Source organism: Pleuronectes platessa, chromosome 9 (genome assembly GCF_947347685.1).
Source record: "Pleuronectes platessa chromosome 9, fPlePla1.1, whole genome shotgun sequence".
NCBI classification, from domain to species: domain Eukaryota; kingdom Metazoa; phylum Chordata; class Actinopteri; order Pleuronectiformes; family Pleuronectidae; genus Pleuronectes; species Pleuronectes platessa.
Genome location: NC_070634.1, coordinates 12,525,100 through 12,539,184, shown reverse-complemented (window position 1 = coordinate 12,539,184; position 14,085 = coordinate 12,525,100). Strand labels below are relative to the sequence as shown.

The window sequence follows — 14,085 nt, the reverse complement described above, 5'->3', positions numbered from 1 at the left end:
GGCTCGTTCATATGGATTATTAGGGCCCGAGCACCGAGCAGTTGGAGACAGTGGGAGTCCCTATTGAAGTTGTAAGGATTATATAATTATTTGTGTATTATTAGAGAAAACGAAACGGGGCATAAGTTAATAATTATAATCATGAGTCAGGAAGCAAATTAATTTTTTATTTAATTTTCATGATTCTTTACATTTGAAAAAAAATAGCAGAAAATGTTGACAGTTACACAGTTATTTATTTAACATATACATGCAACAATAAAAAAAATTATATATGCTCCTCTTGTCAGTCTCCATCCAAAACTGTAACACAAACATTAGGGAATCAAATATGTTTGTGATAATACGGCAAATTGAGGCGTCTGTAACCAGCATAATCTCAGTGGTTAAAGTTTTCACCTTCACATATGTTGACTTTGTTCGTCAGCAGGTTTTCTGCTTGTGTTTCATCCAGATTCATGTGGAAAGTGTCAGCCTGGTTCTGCAGAGACAGAGAGTTATTCGATTTGTTATTGCAATTTTCTCCAGGCTCACCTTCTAACCCGTGTTCTTCTGGTATGTTTCAGGTTATATGAGAACTTACCACAAAGGCTGCAAACAGGGACCTGCCCATGAATCTCTCCACACGCTCCTCAATAACAGGGAATGAGCGGACAAAGTGCTAGGCAGAGATAACAGCAGGTATTCAGAACAAGTATGTGCATGGAGGAACATACGTATGTGTGTAGCAGATACCATGTGTGTACCTGTAGGGCCAGGCTAGCTTGAATTTGAGCGTCAGTGTGTTCTCTGTTGCCCAAAGCACACAGGAGACACTGGATCACTCCAAGAGAGAAAAGAGCATGAGAAATCTCCTGATCCTCTTCAGCCAGCAACCTTCAACACAATCAACACCATCAAAAAACATCACTACTATTAAACTGCAATTAATCCGAATAACTTTCCATCATATGGTTTCTCATTTAATGACCATACCTTATGGTTTTAGCTGCAGCCGCTTGTTGCACAAACACAGGCAGAGAACCAATCATCACCATCGTTTCAGCCTCTGATGACATTGTATGTGTAAAATAAAAGTGATAATAACATGTTAATGTCACAGGATGTAATTCCCTCCATCAGGGAGGTTATATTTTCACCCCTGTATGTTTGTTCGTAGGTTTGTTTTTTTGTATGAAAGATTACACTCAATGTATCTCCCTGAAACTTGGTGGAAGCATGCAGTGTGGGTTAGAGAAGAATCTGTTACATTTCTATTTGAATCCAGATCAGGGGAACATCCAGGATTTTTTTGTTTAACTTTATTTTACATTGTGCGATATAGGGCATTTGCTACCTTTTTTTATTTATTTCTCAAAGAAATATTCATGGATCCTGGGGACAAGTTTATGGGACTGATTCTATTAGTGTGTTCAATTTGGTGCAGATCCAAATATACATTTTGAATCTTCAAATTAAAAATTTGGATCCACTGAATGTAAATGTTGCTGTGACTGTTGGGCCTTAGTGGAGGTGTAAACTCTCGGAGTGTACTTCTAGTTTACTAATGTTATCGGAAGGTAGAGGCCCACCTCATGCAAATTAGATCCACACACACATTTATTAGTGTAAATATGAATTTACCCTGCTTTTATGGTAAGCCTCAGATTTCTGGCTATTAACTTGCCAATAACTGTATTGCTTCATTTATCATGTTAATTCATCAAGCTTTTAATGAATGACTTTAGTGTTAGTGTGTTGTCTATACATTTTATGTGTTGAGGATTTACTGAATTAAACATTTGTTCAAGGGTTTATTACTCTATTATTTTCTAAGGGTTCAGATTTTATATATGTGTTTCACTCTGTATATTATGTTTTTCTTTGTCGAAATGGATATAACGTGTTGAATCATGACTCGTCTGCTTGTTCGTCAACTGAGGCTTAATTTCTCCAGCTTGAATGTTTTCTACAGGTCTATTTTAGAAGTTCGAGACAAATTAGACAAGCCCCCAATAGGTTTCCTCATGTATATTCTCTTTTCCTGATCAGTTTAAAGATGCTGCTCTATCAGACTCTAAAGATAAACCTGACTTTAATGAGCTACACATGGAAAAGCAACAGACATCCAGACTGAAGTGTCACCTTCTGTGATCTGCTGTGACTTCACGTCTTCTGTGGCAGGCCTCAGCAGAGCCACCAGGCCACTGAGAAGCACCGGCCTAACTTCAGAACACTTCAGGTCGACGATAAGGTGAATAGCTGTCAGGGAGAGAGGAGTGTTGGACGAGTTGAAACTGTGAAGCTACAGGAAATGTTTGTCACTATGAGGTTGGAACGTCTCCTCTTCTTACCTTCATCCTGGACGTCCAGGTGAAGAGATCGCAGCATGTTCAGCAGAGGCTCAACGATGCTGTGATGGGCCGTTTTCATTTTGGACTGTGAGGGAAAATAACTTTTTCTTAAATTGTAAAAATATCATAAATCGTTTGATTCTCACTACATATATAAATCTATCAAGACCTTCTCATGATAGGACCACACCAACATAATAATAATAATTATTGTTATCGTAATACATTTGATTTTTAAAGGGCTTTTTAAGGTACTGAACGTTACACAACATATTTAAACATTACATAATAATACACAAAATTTAATTAAATTAAACATAATAAAATAAACATAATAAACTGGTGTTGTTTTTACCTGTGTGCGTAAGTGTGTTTGTGTGTGTGTGTGTGTGTGTGTGTGTGTGTGTGTGTGTGTGTGTGTGTGTGTTTGAGTGTGTGTGTGTGTGTGTGTGGTCCTCTAGCAGATACTAACTCTGAGGCAGACTTGACTATTTTGGCAGGTGCTACAGCGGGTGTCTCCAGGTCAGGACCACATTCTTTCATGACGTCACACACTCACACAAATATACAAAACAATTCCAGCCAGATGGTAAAAATAGATACGGTCTGTGCATGAGTGGACAGGAATGCTCAGAGAACAGTCATGTTCAGGTTTGGTATTCAGCTTCATCTCTAACTGTACCTGAACAACACGTAGGGTGTGCAGCACCATCTGCTGGGCTTTGGGAGAGCTACAAGCCATGAGGGCGATGAGGCTTTTGTAGATCAGATGTTGATATTTAGGATTCCAGTGGGACAGGGACTCCAGCAGGGCCCAGGCTGTGTCTTGGGTTTCTTCTGTGTTGGACTTGGCCAGACACTCTGCTATCACTTCCACACCTTTGGAGTAATAAAGGGGGCAAAGCTGATGGATGCTAAAGTGCGTATAATGATCCAAATGGTGAATCAAAAGAATAGTGAAATTCACCATGGCTTTCACAGATCATCTCTTTGTACTTGCGACCAGCGTTGGAGACAGTGAGCAGGAGATGGACGACCTCGGCCTTGTCCTCCTCTTTGCTCTCAGCGTGACTCAGGATGTCCAGGAGAGTGAGAACGCCTCCGTCCTCCAGGAACTCCGTCAGGTATTGATCACTGACCGAAACAGAGCAGACACCGAGGAATTGAGCTCACTCAGAGAACAGCTCACAGATACAGTATTTAATAGTTTAGGATGATGATGCTTTTCTTAAATTTCACTTACTGGCCTGATGCAGACAGGAAAATCCCAATTGCTCTCAGCTGGAGGCCCAAGAAAGTCCCAAACATGTATCTGGACATTTAGTGAAGGACTGGGTTGGTTATATGATTCAATCCAGTAGGATGAGGCCCCCAGGAGGCCAACAACATATCCACTAATCCATTTTTGTGTTCTGTTAGCAGGATTATATAAAAACTACAGAGCTGATTTGGTTGTAACTCTCTGAAATGATGAGGTTTGGCCACAGTAGAACCTTAAAAATCAGACATTATTAGAGGACGGACATCTATGTGTGTGTGATGTGTGCAATTTGGTGAAGCTTACTTGAATTTAAGGGCACTATTAATTCATGAAGATTCCATTGCACAGAGAACTAAAACAAGTTAATAATATGCAATATAATAGAACAGGATACAGAACATTCAATATAATATTTTAAACATAAAAATACAAATGTGTGACTTAAAGATATGAATTACCATTTATGTCACAGTCATACATACAGTTTGCTTGGCTACTGTTTCTTAGCAATCAAAGCTGAACAGGGTCCAGGCCCTCTGTGGACCCCCCCCCCCCCCCCCCTGTAGATCTGTGATTCACGTGTTGGTAGGTAGGTGAACAACAGGCTCCACGTGTCCCACATGGCTGTAACATCAGACTGAGGATACGTGAGTCTCATCCAGGTGGTGAGTCGAGCCAGAAAGAGACTGGACACCTGAGCGAACTCACTCTCCAGCTCATAGCACGTCTTCCCTGAGCTCTGACCCACAAAGGTGCTCAACATGCGGCCGCGCACCGCCCTCTCTCCACGGTCCCACTCCCGGAGAAAACTCAGCACTCTGCCGATGTTCGCTGGTTCCTCCGGGTTCGACATGATGCTGGTTCGGGAGCCGAGTCCGGATCTGGATCTGCGCTACACAGGGTTTACTTTGCTATTATGAATGAACCCGTTCAAGTCGTTTCAATCATCTTCCTCTCAGTTTACATGGGGCTGTGGGTTGCTTAGCAACTTCCCAACCTCTGGGTGCGTTCAAGTACTGTTGGAACAATCGGAGAAAGTAGCTCCAGACCAGGACATTGCACGTGAATCTCAAGATGGAGAAATAACCTTTTTCCAAAGAATAACTTCAAGCAATAAATCACATTTTATTTCTATAGCCAATATTCACAAATCAACACGGTGTGGCATCCTCTGCCCTTAACCCTTAACAAGAGTAAGGTACAAAAAAAAACAGGTGTCTCTAAAGAGTGACATATAATTATGATCTAGAATTCATCTGTATTATTTCACAGACAGAAGTGAGGTTCCATAGTAGAGGAGAGAGCGGGGTAATGTGAGACATCAGGTAATGTGAGACACCCCCTGTATCTAGGCAACGGAACACATTTGTGGTCATGTGACCATTATGTTTTCAAGCCCCTCCCATTCCCCCCTTGCCATGAAGGAGAAGTTGGTGCTGGTGCTGTGGTGACTATGTTTTTTTTACAAAAATTTGTCTTTTGCATGTAAAAGTAAATGTTCTTGCTTTGCCCTTAATCAACTGTTGTGTCAAAACAAGTTGATTCAGGTAGACAAACTTATATCATACATGTTGGTGAACTTCCAACATATAAAACCATGTGATTGATGCTAGCTGAAGATTAGCCTGAATTGCTAAGAGATGTTGTTTTTACTAAAATGGTGGCTGTTTGGTACAGTGAGACAAATGCTGTGGGTCTCAGTTGACTCCACCATGAAGCACAAGTTAAATTACATATGTTTTTTTTATTAATGTCATAAACATTGTAGAAAAGCCATCATGCCAAGAAACTACACCAGGAAGACAACCCGGGGCCAAACACCCCTCGCAGAGATGGAGACTGCAGCCGCTGAGGTCATGCAAGGAAAGAAGTCCTTAAGAAAAGCTGGAAGGGATAGAAATATTGACAAGACAACCCTCAAAAGATTCATAAAGAAAAAAGAGCAAGGAGAAGTAAAATCAGTAGCCTGGGGTGTAGTAGCTGAGGCAAAGAGAATATTCACAGATGAGATGGAGGAGGAGCTTGCCAAACACTTGAAACAACTAGCTGACCAGTTCCATGGCCTGCTTGCTCCAGTTCAGTGCCGTGAACTGGCATTTGAATATGCAGAGAAAAACAATATCCCTGTCCCTGCCAATTGGACAGAGAAACAATGTGCAGGTAAGCTAGGGTGTGCAAGAGATCACATGATTCTGTAGGTTAACTTAGTCCAACTGACCTTGCCACAAAGCTAAATCTTATAATAATGAATTCTCTACTCTTTAGGAATAGAGTGGTTTGGCAACTTCCTAGCACGTCGCCATCTCTCTGCCCGAACTCCGGAGGCAACATCCCTGGGAAGAGCTACAGCCTTCAATGAATCTACAGTGGAGGAGTTCTTTGAACATCTGGCTGTAGTGATGGACAGGTGACAGAATTAATTATTTAGTTGCAAATGTTTTATGGAGGTACACATGATACATTAGAGAGCACCAGACTGATACTGAGCGGCTTGTGATAATGACCAGCTAGCTATTGGCAGAATGCTGAAACAAATGCTATTAGTAATGTTGTGAACCTGTGAACTGGAAAAAATGAATCGACTGAAACGAAATACAATGTACCTTTATACCAATAGTAGCCTACTGATTGCACATTGATTCTAAACTTTCTATTTGATTGAGGTTGTGACAGAAAAGGACAAAAGGAAGTTGGTTCTATCACATCGGCTGAGAGAGGAGAACCCAGTCCCAGGCCTGATCTGAGTCCCAGGCTGTTATAGCTGGTTCTGATTATGGTCCCATGACTTTGTTCTAATCTAACTGGTTCTATCTGTCATTTGAATGTTAATTAAAGCATTTTGAATTATATTACGTTGTATATGACTTTGTTCTGAGTTACTTTCAAGTGTTTAAATAAATGTGCTTAATTGACCAATCCCCATGATTCTGTTACTAGTCCCATATTAGTTTTGGAATGTGTGGTTGTCAATCTAGCTGTCAGGATTTTAACTATTACAAACATGTGTTGTTATGGTAGTTTTAAAGTGGAACAAGTAAGTGGATCACTTCCACCCCCTTGATTTCTCTGGTCTGTCTCACTCTATCCCTAAGCTGGGGTAAAGCGAGACACAAGACCACTTTTTAGAAACAATCATATTTTCACTGCCCTTTGTCCTGAAGACATTCTGATCATTTCCATTGCTAGGAAACCACCTGAAATGAATTAATGGGAAAATGTGTACACTTTACTGATATATAATTTTAGCTCGTCTAGAGGGGAGCAAATGTAAAAGATGTCTCACATTACCACGCTCAAGAATTCAAAAATTCTTGAATAAAAAATTCAACAAAAATCCACAAATCCACAAATCTGGAGCTGGGACTTTCCGCAGTGTATCCTGTGAACCTGGAGCAGTGTAACCACCAGGTGGCGGTATAGATGGGCAGACTCAGGTAAAACACACCGCCCCCTGCTGGCTGCTTCCCTGTACGTCAGCCCGTCTCCTCGCTAACATGAAGGCGCTCGGTGCAGAAAACCCAGTTCCAAGCAGCGGAGAGTGTTCCGTGTGTTCGAAACCTGCGGGCTCGGTCACCGGGCAGTGTGTTCTACACACAGTTTCCCGGATGGACCGTGTGTGAGTCTCCTGACAGCGGGACCACACTTCCTCTTCTCCGGGGGGCAGATTTATCGCTGCACCGCTGAAACATGAAGATCTTTCAAAACAAATATCCACAAACCTACGTTAATATCATGACTTCATATTGACTGTGAGGTGTTTAAGGGCTGATGGTAGTGCGCGTGGACCGGCACTCACGCACACACACACACACACACACACACACACACACACACACACACGCACACTCACTGACACACACATTGACAAGGACGCAGGAAGAAAGAAAGGGGAGGGGACCTGACATTAAAGCAACACAACAAGGAAACTACACGCGGAACCACACACACACGCCTTCATTTTATGTTTTGAATAATAGCCGGAGCCATTGTGGCGAAGTGTGTGTGCGTGTCCGTGAAATCAGCCCGCGCTCGAACCCCCTCACTAGCTGCGATTGATCCGGAACACAAACCGCTCTTCCACGGGGCTGGACTTGAAGGCGTTCAGAGACATGGGTGAGAATAATGGACAGATGATTGTAAATGTGAGGGAGACATGAAGGGGGGGAGCTTCTTCCTGCGGAGACAGCCGAGCAGAAACAAAAGAACAGCCCGCACGGCTCTGCTCGTATTCACGGAAACGCCAGTTTCGATTTTCTTTTTGATTTCCGTCCGTGTGAGATTCCCTGAACCGGAAAGAAGGAGGCTATCATTTTTAATATGCAGCACTAATAAATGAGGCCGGCTGCCATTACAGTGGAGCGCTCGTTAGCAAGTCACTGTAAAGGGAGCGAATACTTTAATCCTGATGTTACCTCCATATACAGATGTTGCACTGGCAGTCAGGTGCTTTGTAATGTGGAAACCTCTCAGTAACATTGGTTCAATGAGTAAACACGATGTCAATGGACCATAACAAGCTAACATGAGGCTCCAACATCAACACGACACCCCCTCATCCCTCCAGCAGACCTGATCCTCTGTGTGTGTGCGTGTGTGTGTGTGTGTGTGTGTGTGTGTCCTCCCAGGCTCAGAGCCACCCAGCCCACCACAGGTGGTGGAAGATGGAGGAGAGGAGGATGAGGAGGAGCTGAGCGGAGGGGAGGAGGCAGAACTGAGGTCCAGCTCTGGCCGGGGATCCCTGCTGACCCGAAGGGGCATCACCCTGAGGGTTCTGCTGAAGGACGGCCTGGTGGAGCCAGGGGACGGCGTGCTGGCCATCCACTACCTGGTAATAACACACAGCATAGCAGAAGACAGGGAGAATGTTTAATATGTATGTATTGAGTTGTGTCTGGGGAGGCTGGCCGGTGTCTCTGACTTGCACCAGGTGATTTTTTTTGGGGGTGTAAACACTCCCATGGGCTTCCTCTTCTCTCTTTCCTCAGGGTAAGAACTTTGTTGGGGACCTCTTGAATGATGGGAAGATCCGATGGGTGGAGACGGGTCAGATCTTCAACTCCCCCAGTGCCTGGGCGACTCACTGCAAACGTCTGGTCAACCCGGCCAAGAAGTCAGGCTGTGGCTGGGCGTCGGTACGATACCGGGGGCAGAAACTGGTCCAGTATAAAACCACCTGGCTGCACAAGTACCAGCCCAGCGCAGACATGGTGAGACCAAGGGGCTGGATCCTTTTTCTTCTTCATCTTCTCCTTTTCTGAACAAAGCTAAGTATCTGACTCAAAATACTGAAATTAGAACATATTTTCTTGTAAAAGTTTCTAATTCTGTGCAAATAACAACAAAGCTGAATGAAAAGCCTGTTTACTTGTAGTACATATCTTATCAGAGAGTTAATAAGTTAAGATAAGATAAGATAAAACTTTATTGATCCATCACCAGGGAAATTCTCTTACCTTATATCAGTGCAGAGACAGAACGTTAAGAGAGAAAAAGAGTGGGAAGAAGAGAGAAGTCAGATTTTAAAAGAAAAGTGATGAATTCTATAACAAGGGAAAGATCCGAACTTTTTCGGATTAGCTCACAGAGGAAGAAAAATCTATAATCTTATAATCCACAGTCCATTACATTGAGGCGTAGATATTCTGGAAACAGCATTACCCTGACCCCTCACAGATTCACTGTGGAAATGAGCAGTTTTCCTTCATCACACTCTTTAATGGGGAGGATTGTTAGAGGCCTGAAGAGGTGAAAATATACAGTGTTTTATAAAGTTAGACATAAATCCCAGATCTGGAATGAAACAGATGATTTTTTGGCCATTAATCATCCATCTTAACAAAAAGTTTATATTATCAAGCCATTTCTCTTCAATGATATTTTCACCTTTTATTTCCGGGACCCTCGGGCATGATAGTTTATATCAGTGTTCCCCTGATAGTTTATATGACTGTCTCTACCCTGTGTCCTATATCCTGTAATGTCAGAGCCTGGTGAGTGAGGAGGATGACGACGAGGATGAAGAGGAGGGGAAAACGGCCGTGCAAGCAGATGAGAAGAACAAGAACGGCAAACCTGGCTTAAGTGGTACGATCCGGCTCTTTTAACCTTTCCTCCTCCTCTTCCTGTTCTTCTCCTCTCTTCTCCTCTCCCCTCCTCGTCTTCGTCCTCTCCTCTCCTCTCCTCTCGTCTCAAACCTTTCTGATGCTCGTTACAGATGTCATGGTTTCTCGAAGAACTGACAGAGAGAGAATTCCTGTCAGATATTGCACGTTGGGCACCAGAGACGCTGCCAGGTACTTCCTGTTATTCTGACCGATCTATGTAATTTTGAATGACTATCATAATGTACATGCGGTGAATGAGACTCTAACTTGTCTCCTCAGAGATCTGCACACCCTAGTGGAGCTGTCAGCCTTCTCAGCCATCAACAGATTTCAGCCTTTCAACGTGGCCGTGTCCAGTAATGTTCTGCTGCTGATGGTGAGCTACCGTCGCAGCTGAGGCAGGATAACGAAACACTGACCCATATTTGAAAACACACAGTTACCTGCTTTTTGTCCTTTTATAGGACTTTCACTGTCACCTGACCACCAGTGAGGTGGTGGGATACCTCGGAGGACGGTGGGACACCAACACACAATGTGAGTGGGACGTTAACCGTAGAAATAGGAATAAGCAACAACAAATAGGTATATGTTAGCAGAAGATGAAAATGAGGATTTCTTCATCACCAGCGTGTTTCTCTTTATCGTTGCTGTATTTCAGTGCTGACAGTCTTAAGGGCTTTCCCCTGTCGGACCAGGCTGGCGGATAGAGACCATGCTTCTGCTGTTGAGGAGGAGGTACAGTAACACAAGGACTGTGAATCAGTCATGTATGCCCTCAGACAACATGAAGGTGAATGACAGACATTTTAAAGATTCTCAGCCTCTGTCTGTGCCCCAGGACAGTTCAGCAGGCAGCATTTTTTTCATTTTTCTGGGACATTTTTAAGATTTTATTTGTTGGCAGAGTGAGGGAGGAGGCAGGAAACTGGATGTCAGGGTAGAGGGAGAAAAATTACAGTTAGGAAGTGGTCTGACTGGCCGGGAATGGAACTATGTGCTATGTATGCTAAGCCTGGAGGTGTGCACATGTATTAAGAATAACCATATCTCCCTTTTGTTAAATCAGTGTATTGTCCTGTTTCTTCTGGTCTAGATCTGTCAGAACCTGTTCATGCGCGGGCTGTCTTTGGTGGGCTGGTACCACAGTCACCCCCGAGGTCCGGCTCTGCCCTCGCTGCAGGACATTGACTCCCAGATGGACCACCAGCTGAGGCTGCAGGGTTCAAACAACGGCTTCCAGCCCTGTCTGGGCATCATATGTGGTCAGTGTGCGACTGTTATTGATTATTGATCTGTATATAAAACTGTCTTGGAAAAACTTATCCCTCCATGAAAACATGTACTATCAATATTATTAATTACTGATGAGTACTAGTACTCACTAGTACTAGTGAGTCCCTGCATGGAAGTCAAATAGAATTGAATAAGTTCCCTGAAGTAGCTCTATATACCTTACAGAGGAGGAGGATCTAGCTACAATGTTAGTACAGTAAGTGAACTGCAGGGTCAGATATGGTTATCATCATTGATCAAATTTGATCTCTATGGCCATATGAACAATTTGTCTCATAGGGTTTAACTTCAAGGTGCAACCTCCTCTGACCTTCACCCTCAATAAGACTGAGACTAAACTACTTGGAAACCCCATTAACAGGGAGAGAAAAACATTACAATAATGTACTCTAATAAAAATGAAATAAGGTAATGGGATAAAGTGTCAACAGATTAATTTCATGCAAATACCCTCAGCTGCTATCAAAGCCATCTGAATAAACAGTGCTGTTTATTTCCCAATCACAAAATTCATTACAATGCAAAACGACTTTATTAATCCCCAAGGCCCTTTGGTTTAGGGCACTTAACGCAGACTGAAGAAAAAAACTAGCTACAGAACTGCACTGACAAACATCCACTAAACCATAACACAATAAAACACCATAGAAGAGTGGTTCTGTTGCATTGAGCTAAAAGTGCAATTCCTTTAACAATATAACTTTTCCGGCATTATTATTTTATTGTGTATAAGTTTTGTAAAAAGAAAAGCTGTAACTTTTTTGTCTTATAAAATAAATTATATTTTTTACTGCATAGTGTTTTGCAAGGAAATAAAGCAAAAAGTGAGGCTTTTTGTCCATGTTCACTTTTGAGTACCTGTAGGTTGATCACTTCAATGAGAGCAGTAAAATATGAACAAAATAATTTGTAACCAAAGTGTCACCAGTGTCCTTAAGGTAAATTTCACTGCCTGTTTTTCTGAAATGGAAACTTCTTAAATTTCCAGTATTTGCCAGGGCAAGTGAAGGTATCACTATCAGGAACTCACAGTTTGTCTGGTCTAAACCTCGTCATCATTTAGATCTTAACTTGTTCTCTTTTCAACAGGACCATATTATCACGGCAATCAAGGTGTGGCTTCCACAATCACTCCATTCTGGGTTGTACCACCACCTGAGGTAAGGACACAGTCATAAGTAAAAGACTTTCATCTAATCGTTGTCTAATTTAATGTCAGAGACGTTTATTGATGCTTTATGAAAAACCTGTGTCTCATCTGTGTTCCTGCAGCAACGGCCCAATGACTACGGCATCCCAGTGGCTGTGGAGGTGACCTACGTACAAGACAACTTCCTCACCAGTGACGTCCTGAATGAGATGGTACCGATACTGCAGCGTCAGAGCTGTGAAAACAAATGCAACAGAGAAATCAATACACGTATCATGTTTTTTATAAATAACCATTAAACATGTTTTTTTTTTCTATCCGAAGATGCTGCTGGTCGACTACTACAGGGCGGCTCCCGATGTCGTCCAGTTCAGCCAGTACTGGTGCCCTGACACGACCATGATGGACAAGATCAAGGTAGGATTAATGGAAGACAAAATAGATGTTAACTTAGGCCACATCCATACTACTACGTTTCTGTTTGAAAATGGCGCTTTCAAGCCAAAAACGATCTCCGGCCACACGTTTTGGCTCCGTATCAGTTTAGATCCACGTCCAAACTAACATGTTGGAAAATGCATTTCACGTGATAGGTCTCATTCGTGCATTCTCAAATGGAAAAGTAGGAGTGTGGATGTAACCTTAGCTGTAAAGGGATGTGGTCAGGATTCCTGAAGCTCCTGCATCTGACCTACAATGTGTGTCTCCTTCCTCAGGGCTCCCTGAGCTGCCATGCCCCCAAAGACCAGGCCTACTCGCAGATCTTGGAGCATGTCTACAGTCAGCTGGGCTGCATGCCCTGAGCGGAGCCGCTGTTGCTCGTGTGCACATGGCCGCTCTCCATCTCAAGTTGTTTCATTTCAAACTCCTCCTGTGCAGAGCCACCAGGTCTCGGGTGCCACGAGCGTAAACAATGTAAAACCTGCTCTGAAAAACATGTAGATGCCTTGAATTCTCTCATGCTTAATTTGATGCAGCGTCATCACGGGTTAAAACACACGTCAATGACACTGAAGGTGCTAAAGCTGTGATGTGAGTCACCCCAGGACCTTTTATTTTGCCAACATGAGAACGGGATTCGAGAACAGGGAACTAAGTGTTGAAAACCAATAGTGAAATATTGTTTTAATGACACTAAATGGAAGTGTTTCATGGACCTGACATCAGCCCATGGAGGAACGCCGGCCTCTTACCTTTTACACATGGACCTATGTGCCTGTCGGTGCCAGTTTCCTGTGCTATGAGCAGATTGTGGCAGATATATACAACGTTACCTTGTAATTGCCTTTATAGAGTAAACCAGGATCAGTGACTGGGCTGAAAACATGAGAAAAAAAAAAAAAATGGTAGTGACCTAAACTATACTCGGAAATTGGTTTGTGAATGTTTTTGTCGCTCAAGTCAAATCGAAGGGTTGCAGTAGAGTAAAAATCCATTTTGACAAACAAGTTTTCTTTTTAACAAACCTGTGTGTGTGTGTGTGTGTGTGTGTGTGTGTGTGTGTGTGTGTGTGTGTGTGTGTGTGTGTGTGTGTGTGTGTGTGTGTGTGTGTGTGTGTGTGTGTGTGTGTGTGTGTGTGTGTGTGTGTGTGTGTGTGTGTGTGTGTGTGTGTGTGTGTTGCGTTGTGAATGTGCCTCTACTGTGTCCCTGTCAGGTTCCACCAGACATGAGTCCTGTTGTTAGGACTCATGATTGCTTCCTCTCCAGCTGTACTGTATTTATTAACTGTGGACTATGTGATGTACATGTGTGAAGACTTCTGCCTTAAGCCTGCTGATTGATTACCCACAAAGCATTAAAATATACACACTGGAACTATTTAAACATGTCTATCTCTTTTTTGTTGTTTATCTCTCTGGAACACCTCCAGGGAAACTTTTCATATTTGGAACTAATGTTTACTTGAAATCAAAGATGAAGTGAGTAGAATTTGGGGATCAA

The 14,085-nt window shown here is 42.8% G+C and overlaps 3 protein-coding genes across 5 annotated transcripts; 2 read left to right on the top strand and 1 right to left on the bottom strand.

The window, feature by feature from the left end:
- Positions 1 to 346: 346 nt before the first annotated feature.
- On the bottom strand, positions 347 to 4,447 carry armh1 (armadillo like helical domain containing 1). Its single transcript, XM_053430210.1, has 10 exons — positions 4,242 to 4,447; positions 3,577 to 3,645; positions 3,301 to 3,467; positions 3,016 to 3,212; positions 2,334 to 2,418; positions 2,125 to 2,241; positions 976 to 1,048; positions 747 to 876; positions 584 to 661; positions 347 to 481 (listed from the first exon to the last, which is right to left on the bottom strand). The coding sequence occupies exons 1-10, from the start codon at positions 4,445 to 4,447 to the stop codon at positions 380 to 382; spliced, it is 1,224 nt and encodes a 407-aa protein (XP_053286185.1). The 3' UTR covers positions 347 to 379.
- Positions 4,448 to 4,992: 545 nt separating this feature from the next.
- On the top strand, positions 4,993 to 6,443 carry LOC128447848 (uncharacterized). 3 transcript variants are annotated; one of them, XM_053430224.1, is made up of 4 exons: positions 4,993 to 5,041; positions 5,363 to 5,754; positions 5,860 to 6,001; positions 6,268 to 6,443. In XM_053430224.1, exons 2-4 carry the CDS (start codon positions 5,373 to 5,375, stop codon positions 6,353 to 6,355), a joined length of 612 nt encoding a protein of 203 aa, XP_053286199.1. In that variant the 5' UTR covers positions 4,993 to 5,041; positions 5,363 to 5,372; the 3' UTR covers positions 6,356 to 6,443. The 3 variants fall into 3 exon arrangements, with proteins under 3 accessions (XP_053286199.1, XP_053286201.1, XP_053286200.1); XM_053430226.1 differs by having other exon boundaries at positions 6,258 to 6,443; XM_053430225.1 differs by having other exon boundaries at positions 5,005 to 5,033.
- Positions 6,444 to 7,486: 1,043 nt separating this feature from the next.
- mpnd (MPN domain containing) lies at positions 7,487 to 13,968 on the top strand. The gene is made up of 13 exons (XM_053430205.1): positions 7,487 to 7,707; positions 8,220 to 8,422; positions 8,580 to 8,801; positions 9,579 to 9,678; positions 9,809 to 9,887; positions 9,978 to 10,074; positions 10,163 to 10,235; positions 10,360 to 10,436; positions 10,795 to 10,963; positions 12,084 to 12,154; positions 12,267 to 12,356; positions 12,469 to 12,561; positions 12,861 to 13,968. The coding sequence occupies exons 1-13, from the start codon at positions 7,704 to 7,706 to the stop codon at positions 12,945 to 12,947; spliced, it is 1,365 nt and encodes a 454-aa protein (XP_053286180.1). The 5' UTR covers positions 7,487 to 7,703; the 3' UTR covers positions 12,948 to 13,968.
- The last annotated feature ends 117 nt before the right edge of the window (positions 13,969 to 14,085 follow it).